Below are 18,896 nucleotides of genomic sequence, written 5' to 3'. Positions count from 1 at the left end.
CAAAGAGAGAATCTAAAAAGCAGCAAGAGAAAAGCAGTTAGTAAACAATAAGGGAGCTCCCATAATACTATCAGCTGATTTCTCAACAGAAACTTTGCAAGCCAGAGGGATTGGCACAATATATTCAAAGTGATGAAAAGCAAGGATTTACAACCAAGATTACTCTATACAGCAAAGCTACTATTTAAAATCAAAGGACATATAAAGAAGTTCCCAGACAAGAAAAAACTAAAGGTGTTCATCATCAACAAATCAGTATTACAATAAACATTAAGGTATCTTCAAGAAGAAGAAGAAAAGACAAAAAAATATGAATAACAAAATGGCAATAAATACATTATATATCAATAATTACTTTATACACAAGTAGATTAAATGCTCCAATCAAAAGATATATGGTGAGCCTTGACTGGGTTGCTCAGTTTGTTGGAGTGTAATCATGTACACCAAAAAGTTGCAAGTTCAATCCCTTGTCTGGGTACGTATGGGAAACAACTAATCAATAGTTCTCTCTCACATTGATGTTTCTCTACCCCCCTTTCTAAAATAAATAAAAACATATCCTCAGGTGAGTATTAAAAAAAAAGATATACAGTGACTAAATGGATAATAAAATAAGACTTTTACATATGCTGTCTACAAGAGACTCACTTCAGATTGAAAGACATACACAGACTGAAAGTAAAGGGATGGAAAATATATTTTCTGAAAATGAAAACAAAACAAAAAGCTGAGATAGCAATACTTAATATCAGACAAAATAGACTTTAAAGAAAATGCTATAATAAGAGACAAAGAAGAATCCAGCAACTCCACTTCTGGGTATTTCTCCAAAGAAACCCAAAACACTAAATTGAAAAGACATAGAGCCCTGGTGGGATAGCTCAGTTGGTTAAAGCATCTTCCCAATATGCCCTTGGTGGGTTCAATCCTCAATTAGGGCACATATAAGAACTAACTAATGAATGCATAAATAAGTGAAACAAGTCAATGTCTCTATAAATCAAAACTAAAAACTAAAAATAAAAGATATATAATCCATGTTTATTGCAGCATTACTTATAATAGCCAAAATATGGAAGCAACCTAAGTGTCCATCAATAGATGACATGGCCTATCCTGTGTGGATCAGTGGTTGAGCGCTGACCTATGAAATAGGAGGTCACAGTTCAAGTCCCAGTCAGGGCACATGCCTGAGTTGTGGGCTCAATCCCTGGTAGGAGGCAGCTGATCAATGATTTTCTCTCATCATTGATGTTTCTGTCTCTCTCCCTCTCTCTTTCTCTCTGAAATGAATAAAAAAAATATATATTTAAAAGGATGAAATGGATGGACCTAGAGGGTATTACGCTAAGTTAAATACCGGTAAGTCAGACAGAATTTAAAAAGCCAGATGATTTCACTTATATGTGGAATCTAAAAAACAAACATTCAGAACAGAACAGACACACAGATACAGAGAACATTTTGATGGTTACCAGATGGGAGAAGGGTTGTGGGGATGAGTGAAGAAGGTGAAGGGATTTAGAAGTACAAATGGGTAGTTACAGAATAGTCAAAGGCAGAATCCAAGATGGCTGCTCGGGTAGGCAACTAGCCGCAGCCGCACACAACAATTTTAATAAAATACAACTAAAATATAAAATGGACATTACCCAGAACTACAGGAAAGTCGACTGACTGGAAATCCTACAACAAGAAGCAAGGAGAAAACCAGAAGGAAGCGCGGAGGAGCTGTAAAAGCCTAAGGTACGGAGACACGCGGCACGCGGAGAGGACGGAGCCGGAGAGGAGGGAGGCCGAGTGCCTGGCGGGCGTTCCCTAGCGGAAAGGAGATAAAACTCCGACTGTGCTGGGCCCCTGACTGCTCTGAACCCCAGTTCTGGGCCAGACCCCGGGGACTCAGGCTCAGCCATAGGGAGCTGGGCTGTAAGTCGGAACCCCGGGGTAGTGGAGAAAGGAGGTCCCGGAGGCGCGCACACTGCCCCCAGAGAAGGGACGGTCGGCTGTGCCGCGGGATTGCCCTGACGGGAAGGAGACTGGGGCTCCAGACTGCTGTGAACGCCACCTCCAACTCCACTTCCAACTGAACTGAACCCCAATACCGGGCTCATTGGGGGAGAGCATAGACTGTTTGGCAGCAGGCGAAAATCGAGGGCACCTTTCTCTCAGAGGCGCCGGCAGCGAGCACTGAAGGACCCGCATAGGGCGGGGCTGATGGAAGCCAAAGCTGCAGGCTCCACCCTGAAATCCCGTCCCATCTGTAACTGCGAAATGCGACAACAAAATAGATCACAAACGAAAGAAATGGAGGACAAAAAGCGTCTGGATATAGAGTTCAAATCTACGCTTATAAGGTTTTTCAAGAATTTCCTAGAAAAGATGGATAAGGCCTATGAGGATATGAAAAGAGATCAACTAGAATTAATAAGGAGTCAACAAGAAATGATAAGGGATCAACAAGAAATAAAGAATACATTGTCTGAAATAAAAAATATTCTACAGAGTCCTAAAAACAGAAGGGAAGATCGCAAGAATCAAGTCAAAGATTTGGAACATAAAGAGCCAGAAGATACTCCTCCACAGAAGCTAGAAGGCAAGAGAATCCAGAAAATTGAAGTTAATGTAAGAAACCTCTGGGACAACTTCAAGTGAACCAACATCAGAATTATGGGGGTTCCAGAAGATGAGAGAGAGCAAGATATCGAAAACATACTGAAAGAAATAGTGACAGAAAACTTCCCCCACCTGGTGAAAGAATTTGACTTACAAGTCCAGGAAGCGCACAGAACTCCAAACAAAAGGAATCCAAAGAGGACCACACCGAGACACATCATTATTAAAATTCCAAGAGCAAAAGATAAAGAGAGAATATTAAAAGAAGCAAGAGCAAAGAAGGTAGTAACTTATAAAGGAGCACCTATACGATTGTCAGCTGACTTCTCAACAGAAACCATGCAGGCCAGAAGGGAATGGCAAGAAATATTCAAGGTGATGAATAGCAAGAACCTACAGCCAAAAATAAGCTACCCAGCAAAGCTATCAATCAGAATCGAAGGCCAGATAAAGAGCTTCACCAATAAAAAAAAGCTAAAGGAGTTCATCACCACCAAACCAGAATTATATGAATTGCTGAAGGGGGTTCTTTCAGAAGAGAAAGTAAACAAAGATAAAAATTATGAACAACAAATACGTAATTATCAACAAGTGAATCTAAAAACCAAGGAAATTAAAAAAATCTGATGAACAATATTAACTGTTGAGTATAATAGAATCAGAGGTATGGAAGGGGAGTGAACTGACGATTCTTGGGGAAAAGGGGAGAGGGGGGCGTGGGAAGAGACTGAACATAAACTGTGCACCTATGGATGAGGACAATGGGGAGAGGGGAAAGGGCAGAGGGTGGGGTGGGAACCTGGTGGAGGAGAGCAATGGTGGGGGGGGGGGAAGGAACATTTGTAATAATATGAAAAATAAAAACTTATTAAAAAAAATAAAAATAAAAAATAAAGATATGTTTAAAAAAAAAAGAATAGTCAAAGGATGTAAAGTATAGCATAGGAAATATAGTTAATAATTATATATGGTATCATATTGGTACTATATTTATCAGGGTAATCACTTCATAAGTTATATAAATGTCTAATCATGAGGTTGTACACCTGAAACTAATGATAATATTGTATGTCAACTGCAATTTAAAAAGAAAAAAAAGAGAGAGAGAAACCAAGATGGCAGTATAGGTAAACACCTGAAATTGCTGCCTCAAACAACCACTTCAAAAGTACAACTAAAAGACAAAATGGACATCATTCAAAACCACAGGAAGGCTGGCTGAGTGGAAATTCTACAACTAAAAGGAAAGAGAAAATCACACTGAGATTCAGAAGAGGTGCAGGAGTAAACGAGCGGAAAGGACTGACAACTGAGTATGCGGTTGTCTTTTTTTTTTGACTGCTATGAACTCTAGCTCCGGGCGAGACTCTGGGGACCCAGACTCATATAGAGAAAACTGGACTGGCTGGCATTGGGCGGAACTAGAGGGCGACTATCTCTCAGAGGTGCTTGCACTGATTATCCCAGGAAAATGAGACCCTGGCTTTTTAGGGCTGGGCTGAGGATCAGCCATAACTGTTTGTTCTGCCCTGTTGATCCCCTGAGACCCTGCCCCACCTATGTGCAGAGGCCTTTGCATATGAATGGCCTGGCCCTTTGCAATCTAAAATTACCTAACAAACTGTAGCTGGGTCAGAGAGACCCAGAACATTCAAAAGAAGGCACAAGACTCCATAGCAGCTTACACTGCTTCACAGCTGGGCATCATCTGGACACCTCCAAACCCCAAAGAAGAAAAATATGCATATTTCTCCATAGCTCCTGCTGAGTGGCCTCAGGCAGAGGCTAAATTAACACCTCTGTAGAGATACAAGAGCCAGTGTACCCATGGGTCACAGTGGGACCATCCATATTACAACTCCTCAGATCCATAAGGGACACACTCAGGGGGCAGACTCAGTGAGCACCAAAGCCCCACTGAAGCAAGTCTTGCCCCATAAGGGTGTCTCCAGCACAGAAGTTCTCCCATTGTAGACACAACTGATTCTCACAGCCAATTGGCCTGGAGGTCAATTCCTCCCAGTGATACCAACAACAATCAAGGCTTAACTACAACAAGACTGTGCACACAGCCCACAAAGGGGTGCACCAAGAGTGTCCACCTCAGGTAACTGGGGAGGCTGAACCACTGGGCCATATAGAACACCTAGTACACAAAGCTACCCTACCAACTCAGGGAAGCAGGGAAAATGTGGAGCAAAGAAATAGATCACAAAGAAATGGAGGAAAACAAACGACTGGATATAGAATTCAAAATCATGGTTATAAAGATACTATAATACAAAGAAAGAGAATTACAGGCCAATATTCCTGATGAACACATATGTTAAAGTCCTCAACAAAATATTAGCAAATTGGATCCAGTAATACATTTAAAAGATCATACACCTCAACAAAACCAAGAGCTGGTTCTTTGAAAGGATAAACAAGATAGATGGACCTCTAGCCAGGCTAACCAAGAAACAAAGAGAGAGGACCCAAATAAACAAAATCAGAAATGGAAGAGGTGAAATAACAACAAACCCCACTGAAATACAATGGATTGTTACAAAATACTGCGAACAACTCTATTCCAACAAACGGAACAACCTGGAGGAAATGGACATATTCCTAGAAAAATACAAACTTCCAGCTGGGACCGGTTTGGCTCAATGGATAGAGCATCGGCTTGGGGACTGAAGGGTCCCGGGTTTGATTCTGGTCAAGGGCATGTGCCTTGGTTGCAGGCATATCCCCAGTAGGGGGTGTGCAGGAGGCAGCTGATCGATGACTCTCTCTCATCGATGTTTCTCTCTCTCTTCCTCTCTGTATAAAAAATCAATAAAACAGTGTTTTTCAACCTTTTTTGGGCGAAGGCACACTTGTTTCATGAAAAAAATCACGAGGCACACCACCATTAGAAAATGTTAAAAAATTTAACTCTGTGCCTACATTGACTATATATAAAGTAATTCTCTTGAATAGGAATCAAATAAAGACAAAGAAAGTATTTTATAATTACTTTATTATGAAATATTAAGTAAACAAAATAGTGAAAAATTATAAAATTCTTGTCTTGTCTGCACCTACGGCACACCAGGCAACATCTCGCGGCACACTAGTGTGCAGCGGAACAGCGGTTGAAAAACGCTGCAATAAAATATATTTAAAAGAAAGAAAAGAAAAATACAAACTTCCAAAACTCAATCAGGAAGAATCTAAAAATCTCAATAGACCAGTGACTTGGGAAGAGATTGAAACAGTCATCAAAAAGCTTCCAGCAAACAAAAGCCCAGGGCCAGATGGCTTCACAGGAGAGTTTTACCAAACATTCAAGGAAGAACTAAAACCTATCCTCCTCAGACTATTCCAGAAAATCCAAGAGGAAGGAACACTTCCAAACTCCTTCTATGAAGCCAGCATCACCCTAATACCAAAACCAGATAAAGACAACTCAATGAAAGAGAATTACAGGCCAATATCCCTCATGAACATAGATGCCAAAATTCTCAACAAAATTCTAGCAAATCAACTCCAGAAGAACATCACAAAGATCATACACCATGACCAAGTAGGATTTATTCCAGGAATGCAAGGATGGTACAATATCCGCAAATCAATAAACGTGATACATCACATAAACAAATTGAAAGATAAAAATCATATAGTCATATCAATTGATGCAGAAAAAGCATTTGATAAAATCCAACACCCTTTCCTGATAAAAACTCTTAACAAGGTGGGAGTACAAGGATCATACCTCAACATAATAAAAGCTATATATGGTAAACCCATAGCCAACATTATACTCAATGGGCAAAAACTAAAACCATTCCCTCTAAGAACAGGAACAAGACAGGGATGCCCACTCTCGCCACTCCTGTTTGACATAGTACTGGAAGTACTAGCCATTGCAATTAGACAAGAGGAGGAAATAAAAGGCATCCAAATTGGAAAAGAAGTAAAGTTATCCTTATTTGCAGATGACATGATATTGTACATAAAAAACCCAATAGACTCCATTAAAAAACTAATTGACTTAAATAAATGAATTTGGCAATGTAGCAGGATACAAACTTAACGCCAAGAAATCCATGGCATTTCTATACACCAACAGTGAAACTACAGAAACAGAGACTAAAAAAGCAATTCCATTTATCATCACACCAAAAAAATTAAGATACCTAGGAATAAATTTAACTAAGGAAGTAAAAGACCTATTTGCGGAAAACTACACGACACTGAAAAAAGAGATAGAGGAAGATGTAAGGTAGGGGTGTCGAACTCAATCAGAGAAGGGGCCAAAATCTAAAATCCAGCCTAAATCGCGGGCCGAATGGTTTACTGAACAGTCATAAACTGCCAATGTCATAAACTGACAGCGGAGTGCAGTGATGACAGCGCGGTGCGGGCCACATTGCAAGGCCTGGAGGGCTGGATTGGCCCGCGGGCCTTGTGTTTGACACATGTGATGTAAGGAGATGGAAGAACATACCATGTTCATGGATTGGTAGAATCAACATCATCAAAATGTCCATACTTTCTAAAGCAATCTATAGGTTCAATGCACTCCCCATTAAAATACCAACGACATATATCACTAACCTAGAAAGAACTCTCCAAAAGTTCATTTGGAACAATAAAAGACCCCGAATAGCCACAGCAATCCTGAGAAAGAAGAGTAAAGTAGGAGGGATCTCAATACCAGACTTCAAACTATATTACAAAGCCACTGTTCTCAAAACAGCCTGGTACTGGCACAAGAACAGACATATAGATCAATGGAATAGAATCAAGAACCCAGATATCAACCCAAATCACTATGCTCAATTAATATTTGACAAAGGAGGCACGAATATACAATGGAGTCAAGACAGTTTCTTCAATAAATGGTGTTGGGAAAATTGGACAGACACATGCAAAAGAATGAAACTAGATCACCAACTTATACCATTCACAAAAATAAACTCAAAATGGATACAGGACTTAAACATCAGACGGGAAACCATAAAAATACTAGAGGCATCCACAGGCAGCAAAATCTCAGACATATGCCAAAAGAACTTCTTCACTGATACTGCCCCTAGGGCAATGGAAGCTAAAGAGAAAATAAACAAATGGGACTACATCAAAATAAAAAGCTTTTTTACAGCAAAAGAAACCATCAACAAAACAACAAAAAAGCCCACGGTGTGGGAGAACATATTTGCAAATAATACCACTGATAAAGGTTTAATCTCCAACATTTACAGACAGCTTATACAACTAAATAAAAGGAAGATGAATGATTCAATTAAAAAATGGGCAATGGACCTAAATAGAATCTTTTCAAAAGAAGACAGAAGGAAAGCCAAAAGGCACATGAAAACATGCTCAAAGTTACTAATTGTCCGAGAGGTGCAAATCAAAACAACAATGCGGTACCATCTCACACCTGTCAGAATGGCCAACATCAACAAATAAACAAACGACAAGTGTTGGCGAGGTTGCGGAGAAAAAGGAACCCTCGTACACTGCTGGTGGGAATGCAGACTGGTGCAACCACTGTGGAGAACAGTGTGGAGTTTCCTCAAAAAACTGAAAATGGAACTCCCATTTGACCCAGTAATCCCACTTCTAGGAATATATCCCAAGAAACTAGAAACACCAATCAGAAAGGATATATGCACCCCTATGTTCATAGCAGCACAAGCTACAATAGCCAGAATTTGGAAACAGCCTAGGTGCCCGTCAGCAGATGATTGGATCCAAAAACTGTGGTACATCTACACAATGAAATACTATGCTGCCATAAAAAAGAAGGAATTCTCATCATTTGCAGCAACCTGGATGGAATTGGAGAACATCATGCTGAGTGAAATAAGCCAATCAATGAAAGAGAAACACCACATGACCTCACTCATTTGTGGATGATAAAGAACATTATAAACTGATGAACCAAGAGACAGATATAGAGACAGTAAAGCAACAGGCAGACTGTCAAATTACAGCAGGGAGGGGAGGGAGATCTGCGGGAGATAATAGATCAACCGAAGGACTTGTGTACATGCATATAAGTACAACCAATGGACATAAAACTCTGGGGAGGGAGGGTATGTATGGGAGGGAGGGAGGGGGGCAAAAAAAATCAATAAAATATATTTAAAAAAATAAAAATAAAATAAAAGATCATACACCATGATCAAGTGGGATTTCTGCCAGGATGCAAGGCTGGTGCAACATTCACAAACCAATAAATGTGATACATCATATAAAGAAAATGAAAGACAAAAATCACATGATCACATCAACAGACACAGAAAAAGCATTTGATAAAATCCAACACTCATTTTTGATAAAAACTCTCAGCAAAGTGGGAATAGAGGGAACATATCTCAACATGATAAAGGCCATATATGACAAACCTACATGAACATCATACTCAAATGGGCAAAAATTGAAAGCATTTCCTCTAAGAACAGGAACAAAACAGGGATATTCGCTTTCACCACTCCTATTCAACATAGTACTGGAGGTCCTAGTCACATTGATCAGACAAGAAGAAATAAAAGGCATCCAAATTGGAGAGTAGGAAATAAAACTCTCATTATTCGCAGATGACATGATATTGTACACAGAAAACCCTAAAGCCCTAACTGGTTTGGCTCAGTGGATAGAGCATCGGGCCACAGACTGAAAGGTCCCGGGTTCGATTCCAGTGGAGGGCATGTCTCTTGGTTGCGGGCTTGATCCCCAGTAGGGGGCGTGCATGAAGCAGCTCATCCACGTTTCTCTCTCATTGATGTTTCTGACTATCACTCTCTCTTCCTCTCTGTAAAAATTCAGTGAAAATACAAAAAAAAGAAAGAAATCTATGTTAAAAAAGAAAGAAAAAGAAAACCCTAAAGTCTCCACCAAAAAACTACTAGATTTAATAAATGAATTTGGCAATGTAGCAGGATACAAAATCAACACCCAAAAATCCAGGGCTTTTTTTATTAGCAATAATGAATTCTCAGAGAAACTAAACAAACAATCCCATTTACCATTGCAACAAAAAAATTAAGATACTCAGGAATAAACTTAACCAAGGAGGCAAACGACAATACTCAGACAACTACAGGGTGTTGAAAAACGAGAGAGAAGAGGATATAAACAAGTGAAAGAATATACCATATTCATAGATTGGTAGAAGCAACATCATTAAAATGTTCATATTACCCAAGGAAATCTACAAATTCAATGCAACCCCTATCTACACTAATAAAAGAGAAACATGCAAATTGACCGTCACTCTGCTACGCCCAGCAGACAATCAGGAGTGAGTATGCAAATTAACCCAACAAAGATGGCAGTGGCCATGGAGCTGGAGTGAGCAGGAGGCTTGGATTGTTCCCAGCAATGGAGGAAGCCAAGCTTCTCCCCCACTCTGGCTGCTGCTGAAGTAGTGGCTGGGAGCCTGGGTCACTGGGGGTGTGTGGCCAATCTGTAAACAGTCCTCAGCCCCTTACCTAGTCTGGCCACACCCCCCATGGGGTGAGGGGCCCCGTTGGGGGGCTTGGCCAGCCTGCAAACAGCCATCAACCCCTCAGCCAGACTGGCCAGGCACCTCAGTGGGAACCCCGAACCTGAAGGGGATGTGGCAAGCCTGAAAACGGCCCTCAGCCTCTACACAGGCTGGCCACGCCCCCATGGGGTGACGGTCCCTGCTGGGAGGCATGGAAAGCCTGTAAACAGCCATTAGCCCCTCACCCTGGCTTACCAGGCACCCTAGCAGGAACTCTCACCCTGAAGGGGGTGTGGCCAGTTTGTAAACAGCCCTCAGCCCCTCACCCAGGCTGGCAGCGACCTCCCAGCAGAGACCCTCACCCCATGGGGGCATAGCAGGGCTGCAATCCACCACAGGCCCCTCGCCCAGGCTGCCCCTTGCCCCAAGGGAACCCCCACCCTGATCCAGGACACCCTTCAGGGCAAACCAGCCTGCCCCCACCTGTGCAACAGGCCTCTATCTAATAAAAGGGTAACATGCTAATTAGACTGGGAGACCTTCCAGGAGACCTTCTGGATGTTCTTCTGGACAAAGCCATGGTGGCGGGGCTGAGGTAGAGGCAATTAGAGGCCAAGAGGGGAGGGCAGTTGTGGGTGGTCAGGCCAGGATGGGATAGCAGTTGTGGGTGATCATTTTGGTAGGGGGGGCTATTGGGAGTTATCAGGTTGGCGGGGGGCAGCTGGGGGTGAGCAGAGCAGCAAGGGGGCCAGTTGGGGGCAAGCAGGCTGTCAGTGGGGTTGATCAGGATAGCGGGGGGAAGTTTGGGTTGAGCAGGCCAGCAGGGGAGTAGTTGGGGGTGAGTAGGCCAGTGGGGAGGGCAGGTGGGGGTGAGCAGGCCAGCAGGAGGGGGTAGTTGGGGACAAGCAGACCATCATGGGGGTCAACTAGAGGTGATCAGGACAGTGGAGGGCAGTTTGGAGTGAGCAGGCCAGCAGGGGGCAATTGGGAGAGAGCAGGCCAATGGGGAGGGGAGGTGGGGCAAGCAGGCCAGTGGGGGGGGGGCAGTTGGGGGTGAGCAGGCCGGCAGGAGGGCAGTTGGGGGCGAGCACACTGGCATGGGGGGGCAGTTGGGGGTGATCAGGCTGGTGGGGGGCATTTGGAGGTGAGCAGGCCGGCAGTGGGGGGCAGTTGGGGGCGAGCAGACTGGCAGGGAGAGTGGTTAGGGGCAATCAGACAGGCAGGCAGACAGGTGAGTAGTTAGAGCCAGTAGTTCTGGATTGTGAGAGGGATGTCCAACTGCTGGTTTAGGCAGTAGGATATCCTTCAAGGGGTCCCAGATTGGAGAGTATGCAGGCCGGGCTGAGGGACACTATCCCCCCGCCCCGCCCCTGTGCACAAATTTCATGCACCGGGCCACTAGTTAAAATACTAAAGGCATATTTTACAGACGTAGACCAAACTCTCCAAAAATTTATATGGAATTAAAAAAAGACCTCAAATAGCTGTAGCAATCTTGAGAAAGAAAAACAAAGTTGGAGGAATCACAATACCAGATTTCAAGTTATACTACAAAGCCAGCATAATCAAAACAGCCTGGTACTGGCACAAGAACAGGTATATAGATAGATGGAACAGAATGGAAAGCCCAGAAATCGACCCAAGCCATTATGCTCAATTTATATTTGACAAGAAGGCAAGAGCATACAATGGAGTCAAGAGAGTCTCTTCAATAAATGGTGTTGGGAAAATTGAACAGATACATGCAAGCAAAAAAAAAAAAAAAGAAAAGAAAGAAGAAAAGAAACTAGACCACCAACTTACACCATACACAAAAATAAACTCAGAATGGATAAAGGACTAAAGTGTAAGTCGTGAACCCATAAAAATCCTAGAAGAAACCATAGGCAGCAAAATCTCAGACATCCCTTGTAGCAATATGTTTACAGATATATTTCCTAAGGCACAGGAAACTAAGTAGAAAATAAATAAATGGGACTACATCAAAATAAAAAGCTTCTGCACATCAAAAGAAATCATCAACAAAATGAAAAGGAAGCCCACTGCAGAGAGAATGTATTTGGCAATGATACATCTGATAAAGGGTTTAAATATCCAAAATATGTAAGTAACTCATGCAACTTAACAAAAGGAAGACAATTTATCCAATAAAAAGGAAGGGCAAAGGACCGAAATAGACACTTCTCCAAAGAGGACATACAGATGGCCAAGAGACATATAAAAAATGCTCTAAGTCACTGATCATTAGAGAGATGCAAATTGAAATGAAAAGAAGTATCACCTCACACCTGTAAGAACGGCTACCATCAACAAATCAACAGCTCTAGCCAGTTTGGGCCAGTGAATAGAGCATCGGCCTCCAAAATGAAGGGTTCCAGGTTTGATTCTGGCCAAGGGCACATGTCTGGATTGCATGTTTGATCCCCAGGAGGGGGCATACAGGAGGCAGCTGATCAATGATTCTGTCTCATCATTAATGTTTCTATCCCTCTCTCCCTCTTCCTTCCTCTCTGAAATCAATAAAAAAATATATTAAAAACAAAAAACAAATCAACAAATGACAAGTGCTGGCGAGGATGTGGAGAAAAGGGAACTTTAGTACACTGCTAGTGGGAATGCAGACTGGTGCAGCCATTATGGAAAATAGTATGGAATTTCCTCAAAAAATTAAATATGGAACCGCAATTTGACCCAGTGATCCTACTTCTAGAAAAATATTCTAAGAAACCTGAAACACCAAGCAGAAAGAATATACGCACCCCTACGTTCATAGCAGCACAATTTATAGTAGCTAAGATCTGGAAACAGCCCAAGTGCCCATTAGTAGATGAGTAGACAAAAAACTGTGGTACATTTATACCATGGAATGCTATGCAGCAGTAAAAAAGAAGGACCTCTTACCCTTCGAGACAGCATTGAAGGACCTGGAGAATATCATGCTAAGTGAAATAAGTCAGTCAGAGAAAGACAGGTATCACATGACCTTACTCATCTGTAGAATCTAAGCAACAAAAAACAAACTGATGAACAGAATGGATCCAGAGAGTGGAAATAAACAACATGGAGACAAAAAAACAAAAACAAAAAACACACACAAAAAAATACAAAAGATCAATAAAACCAAGAGCTGGTTTTTTGAAAGGATAAACAAGATCGATGAACCTCTAGCCAGGCTCACCAGGAAATAGAGAGGACCCAAATAAACAAAATCAGAAATGAAAGAGGCAAAATAACAACAGACCCACAGAGATAAGAAGAAGCATTAAAAAAAAAAAATACCATGAGTAGCTCTATTCAAACAAACTGGCCAACCTAAGAGAAATGGACATATTCCTAGAAAAATAGGACCTTCCAAAATTCAACCAGGAGGAATAAAAAAACCTGAATAGGCTAATAACTACTGATGAAATTCAAGCAGTAATCAAAAAACTTCCAGCCAACAAAATCCCTGGTCCAAATGGTTTTACAGGGGAGTTCTAGCAAACACTCAAAGAAGAACTAAAACCTATCCTCCTCAGACTATTAAAAAAATTCAGGAGGAAGGCACATTTCCAAGCTCTTTCTATGAAGCCAGCATTATCGTAACTCCAGAACCAGATAAAGACACAATAAAGAAAGAAAACTACAGGCCAATATCCCTGATGAACATACTAGTGCATGCTAAAATCCTCAACAAAATTCTGGCAAATCAGATCCAGCATTACATTAGAAACCCCACAACCAAGTGGGATTTATACCAGGGATGCAAGGATGGTACAGTATCAGTATTTGCAGATGACATAATGTTGTAGATAGAAAACCTGAAAGGCTCAATCAAAAAACTTCCAGACTTAATTTGGCAATGTAGCAGGATACAAAATTAATGCCCAGAAATCGATGCATTTAAAAAAAATATATTTTATTAATTTTGTACAGAGAGGAAGGGCGAGAGATAGAGAGCCAGAAACATCGATGAGAGAGAGTCATCGATCAGCTGCCTCTTGCACACCCCCTACTGGGGATATGCCCGCAACCAAGGTACATGCCCTTGACCGGAATCGAACCCGGGACCCTTCAGTCCCCAAGCCGACACTCTATCCATTGAGCCAAACCGGTCCCGGCATCGATGCATTTTTATATACACCAATAATGAACTCACAGAAAGAGAAACTAAAAAAAAAAATAAAAAAATCCCATTTATCATTCCACCAAAAAAATTAAGATATCTAGGAATACAGTTAACTAAGGATGTAAAAGACCTGTACTTGGAAAACTATAGGATATTGAAAAAAGAGATAGAGGAAAACATAACCAAATGGAAGAACATACTGTGTTCATGGATTGGTAGAATCAACATCATTAAAATGTCCATACTACCCAAAGCAATCTATAGGTTCAATGCACTCTCCATTAAAATATCAACTGCATATTTCACAGACCTAGAAAGAACCCTCCAAAAATTCATCTGGAGTAAAAAAGGACCTCCAATAGTCACAGCAATCCTGAGAAAGAAGAACAAAGTAGGAGGGATCTCAATACCAGATTTCAAGCTGTATTATAAAGCCACTGTTCTCAAAACAGCCTGGTACTGGCTCAAGAACAGACATATAGATCAATGGAACAGAACAGAGAACCCAGAAATCACCTTTATAATAACCCAAGCCATTATACTCAATAAATATTTAACAAAGGAGGCACGAACATACAATGGAGTCAAGACAGTCTCTTCAACAAGTGATGTTGGGAAAATTGGACAGATACATTCGAAAAATGAAATTAAGGTGGGGGTAAGGGGGAGAGATCAACCAAAGGACTTGTATGCATGAATATAAGCCTAACCAATGGGCACAGACACCAGGGGGTGAGGGAATGAGTGTGGGAGGTGTGGGGGGCAATAGAGGGATAAGGACACATATGTAATACCTTAATCAATAAAGAAAATACCCAAAACAAAACTGTGGTACATCTATGCAATGGAATACTATGCTGCTATAAAAAAAATCTTACCATTTACAACAACATGGATGGAACTGGAGAGCATTATGCTAAGCGAAATAACCCAGTTGGAGAAAGATAAAATGGTCTCACTCATTTGTGGAATATAATGAACAACATAAACTGATGAACTAAAATAAATCCAGAGACACAGAAGCATTGGACAGACTGTCGAGCCTCAGAGAGAAGGCAGGGGTGGGCGAGAGAGGTTTTGGGTAAGAGATCAACCAAGGACTTGTATGTATACATATAAGCATAACCAAAGGACACAGACAGTAGGGAGGTGGGGACATGTGCTGGGGGGTGGGAGCAAACGGGAGAAGTCAGTGGAGGAAAAAGGAGACATATATAATACTCTCAACAATAAAAAATTTAAATTAAAAAAAGAAATAATATAAATGTATTTGTTTAAAGACTGAACCTTTCTATGATTAGGAAATTAGCAACCCGTGAATAACAATTTAAGAAAACTTATCAGTATGCCAATCCACTCTCAACATGTTTTAATCTTTAGGTATGTCCAATGCTTTAAAACTTAAGGGGTAGAAGAGCATAAATCACATGAAAGGAGAAAAAGGTGAGCTGTACTTCAAGTTCTTCACTCAACAAAAAATTTGACAACAGACTATATTTAAACAAATGATAAATTTAAAAAAAATATTTTTAAATCACTTACTCCGGTTCTGGATTCTTTGGAGAAAGTCCCCATACTTCAGGAGCTCCCAATTCTCCAATCCTCTCTCTCTCACTTAATCTCCTAGAAGATACAGGCATGTAAATTACAACTCCATAAATAAATGATGCTTCCTAAATATATAATCAAATTCCAAAGATTTCAGTTGAATCCTATTTCCCCTTTACATTTTAATCTTTAAATTAATAAAAACTTGGTTTAAATATAAACTCAACAATTACGATCTGATGTTTTGATAGTACTTTCAAATGGTACAGATTACAAACAGCGTGAGAGGCTGGGCCAGAAATGCAGCCTATCAAGTGCATCCTTTCTGCTGCATATATGACATTGCTCACAACTGCTCATTTCATCTTCTGCAACATATGACAAACAGTTTTACATTTGGAAACACTTACTTTGTTTACACATTTATGAAAATAAAGAAAAGTCATTATTTTTGTTTGGTCAAACCTTCCATTTGCTGGAACTCAAGAATTAATGAAGAAAATAAAAATGAAGCACTAGAAGTAGAAAATAAAGGAAGCTCTGAAAACAAGTTTTATTGGAGAAAAACTGTACTCAATGAGATACAGGGTTTGTTTTCTGTTTTCCTTTTAGGCATTTTTTTTTTTGAAAAGAAGTATGTATCTACTCGTGGAGACCATAAAATTTTTTTGTTTTATGTTTGTGATGTCTTCTCTTAATTTTTGTTATAACTCATAAACAAGCAAACGAAATACAAAAACAAAACAAAACAAACAAAAAAAACCACACCTAAAACAACTAATGCTCTCCCAGCTGGTGTGGTTCAGTGGTTGAGTGCCAACCTATGAACCAGGAGGTCATGATTCCATTCCTGGTCAGGGCACATGCCTGGGTTGTAGGCTGGATCTCAGTAGGGAGCATGCAGGAGGCAGCCAATCAATGATTCCATCTCATCACTGATGTTTCTCGCTCTCTCTCTCTCTCTTTCCTTTTCTTTCTGAAATCAATAAAAATATATTTAAAAATAAAACAAAAAAATATAAGGCTGTGCCTCAAAGTTTAGCTGCTTGTTACTCCATTAAAAAATTCACAATATAAATATAATTCGTTTGACTGTTTGAATAAATGATTTTTTACTTCTTTATTCAGGGAAAGGGACATTATAACCATACAGTCAGAATCAGGCTTCCTACTTGAAGAAACAGTCTAAAAAGGGACATACTTATAACTGAACTTGGGATATAATGCATAGGGGGGTGAAAGAAGAATGCTTGAAAGATCAAGCAGTTAAATTCTTTTTTTTTTTTTTTAAATATTTTTATTGATTTTGTACAGAGGGGAAGGGAGAGAGACAGAGAGCCAGAAACATCGATGAGAGAGAGTCATCGACCAGCTGCCTCCTGCACACCCCCGACCGGGGATATGCTGGCAACCAAGGTACATGCCCCTGACCAGAATCGAACCCGGGACCCCCCAGTCCGCAGGCCGACACTCTATCCACTGAGCCAAACCGGTTTCGGCGAAGCAGTTAAATTCTCACCCCTGCCGCCACCTGTTCTCTCTCTCTCTCTCTTTTTTAAAATATATCTTTTATTGTTTTTTTACAGAGAGGAAGGGAGAGGAATAGAGAGTTAGAAACATCAATCAGCTGCCTCTTGCACACCTCCTACTGGGGATGTGCCCACAAACAAGGTACATGCCCTTGACCAGAATCGAACCTGGGACCTTTCAGTCCACAGGCTGATGCTCTATCCACTGAGCCAAACAAGTCAGGACTGCCACATGTTTTCTTAAGATAAATTATTTGTCTTCTAAATGTACAAAGGCAAATTTCATACAATAAGTTCCAAAATCTTTGTGTGAGAATTATCTAGTAAGAAGCTGGTTGTTTTGATTGATGCAACCTCAGGATAACCTCTGAAAAACAATTTGCATAGGAGGTCTTCAACCTAACTCAGGACCATTTTTATTCTTTCTGTTCCCATGCAGGAAAACCTAATATCTAACACTTAAATATTATTATATCTGGAGCACTAAATCATTACAACTCTAAAAGCAATTGTGCTAATTTTATCCCTTTTAAATATAGTGAAGAAATGAAGCTCATAGAGGTAAAGTAAATTGTCCAAGGTCACACAACTATTAAGTAGCAAAGAAGTGCTTCAAATTTAGGCAGTCTGATTCTGGAGCCTGTCCTCTTCATGGACTGTGCTTTATGGACTTTCCTCTCCTGGAAGAAAACAATTCATGGGGACATCTCCCAGCTGTTATACCCTTAACCTCAATGACTAATACTTTAAAAGTGCCCGACACTCAATAAGTTTAACACTCAATAAGCATTTGATATTAAGGCTCAGTAATAATTATAACTCCTTTCCTTTCTACTTTTTTATTTTTTAAAATATATATTTTATTGATTTTGTACAGATAGGAAGGGAGAGAGATAGAGAGTTAGAAACATCGATGAGAGAGAGTCATCGATCAGCTGCCTCTTGCACACCCCCTACCGGGGATATGCCCGCAGCCAAGGTACATGCCCTTGACCGGAATCGAACCCGGGACCCTTCAGTCCCCAAGCCGACGCTCTATCCATTGAGCCAAACCGGTCTCGGCTCCTTTCTACTTTTTTAAAAAAATTATATATTTTATTGATTTTTAACAGAGAGGAAGGGAGAGGGATAGAGAGCTAGAAACATCGATGAGAGAGAAACATCGACCAGCTGCCTCCTGCACACCCCCTATTGGGGATGTGCCCGCAACCAATGTACAGGCCCTTGACCAGAATCGAAGCTGGGACCTTTCAGTCCGCAGACCGACCCTCTATCCACTGAGCCAAACCGGTTGTGGCTCCTTTCTACTTTTTAAACTACCATTTTCCACACTCTAATACTCACTCTCGTTAGAGACCTGATCTCATCATGACCTTATTTTTCATGGTCAAGACTGAGAACATTTAACAAGACCTTTCTCAATGTAGCCTAATGTACAGAGGTACATGCCCTTGATCAGAATCGAACCTGATGCTCTATCCACTGAGCCAAACCGGTCAGGGCTGCCACCTGTTCTAAGGTAAATTATGTGTCTGCTAAATGTACAAAGGCAAATTTCATACAATAAGTTCCAAAATCTTTTTTTATGGAGTAGCATAAAAATTTTTTTATGGACCTGCTACTCCATTAA

At 40.8% G+C, this 18,896-nt stretch overlaps 1 protein-coding gene across 1 annotated transcript in view; it reads right to left on the bottom strand.

The window, feature by feature from the left end:
* NKAP (NFKB activating protein) overlaps positions 1-18,896 on the bottom strand; it is a 34,448-nt gene that overhangs the window by 14,392 nt on the left and 1,160 nt on the right. Inside the window, exon 2 of the mRNA XM_084870398.1 lies at positions 15,732-15,812. Coding sequence (XP_084726524.1) covers positions 15,732-15,812 — 81 coding nt within the window. The remainder of the gene's footprint in view (positions 1-15,731; positions 15,813-18,896) is intronic.

This window comes from Pipistrellus hanaki, assembly GCF_964339955.1.
Source record: "Pipistrellus hanaki genome assembly, chromosome: X".
Classification (NCBI taxonomy): Eukaryota; Metazoa; Chordata; class Mammalia; order Chiroptera; family Vespertilionidae; genus Pipistrellus; species Pipistrellus hanaki.
Note: the sequence above shows the minus strand (reverse complement) of the source record. Positions and strands in the feature narration are given on the sequence as shown.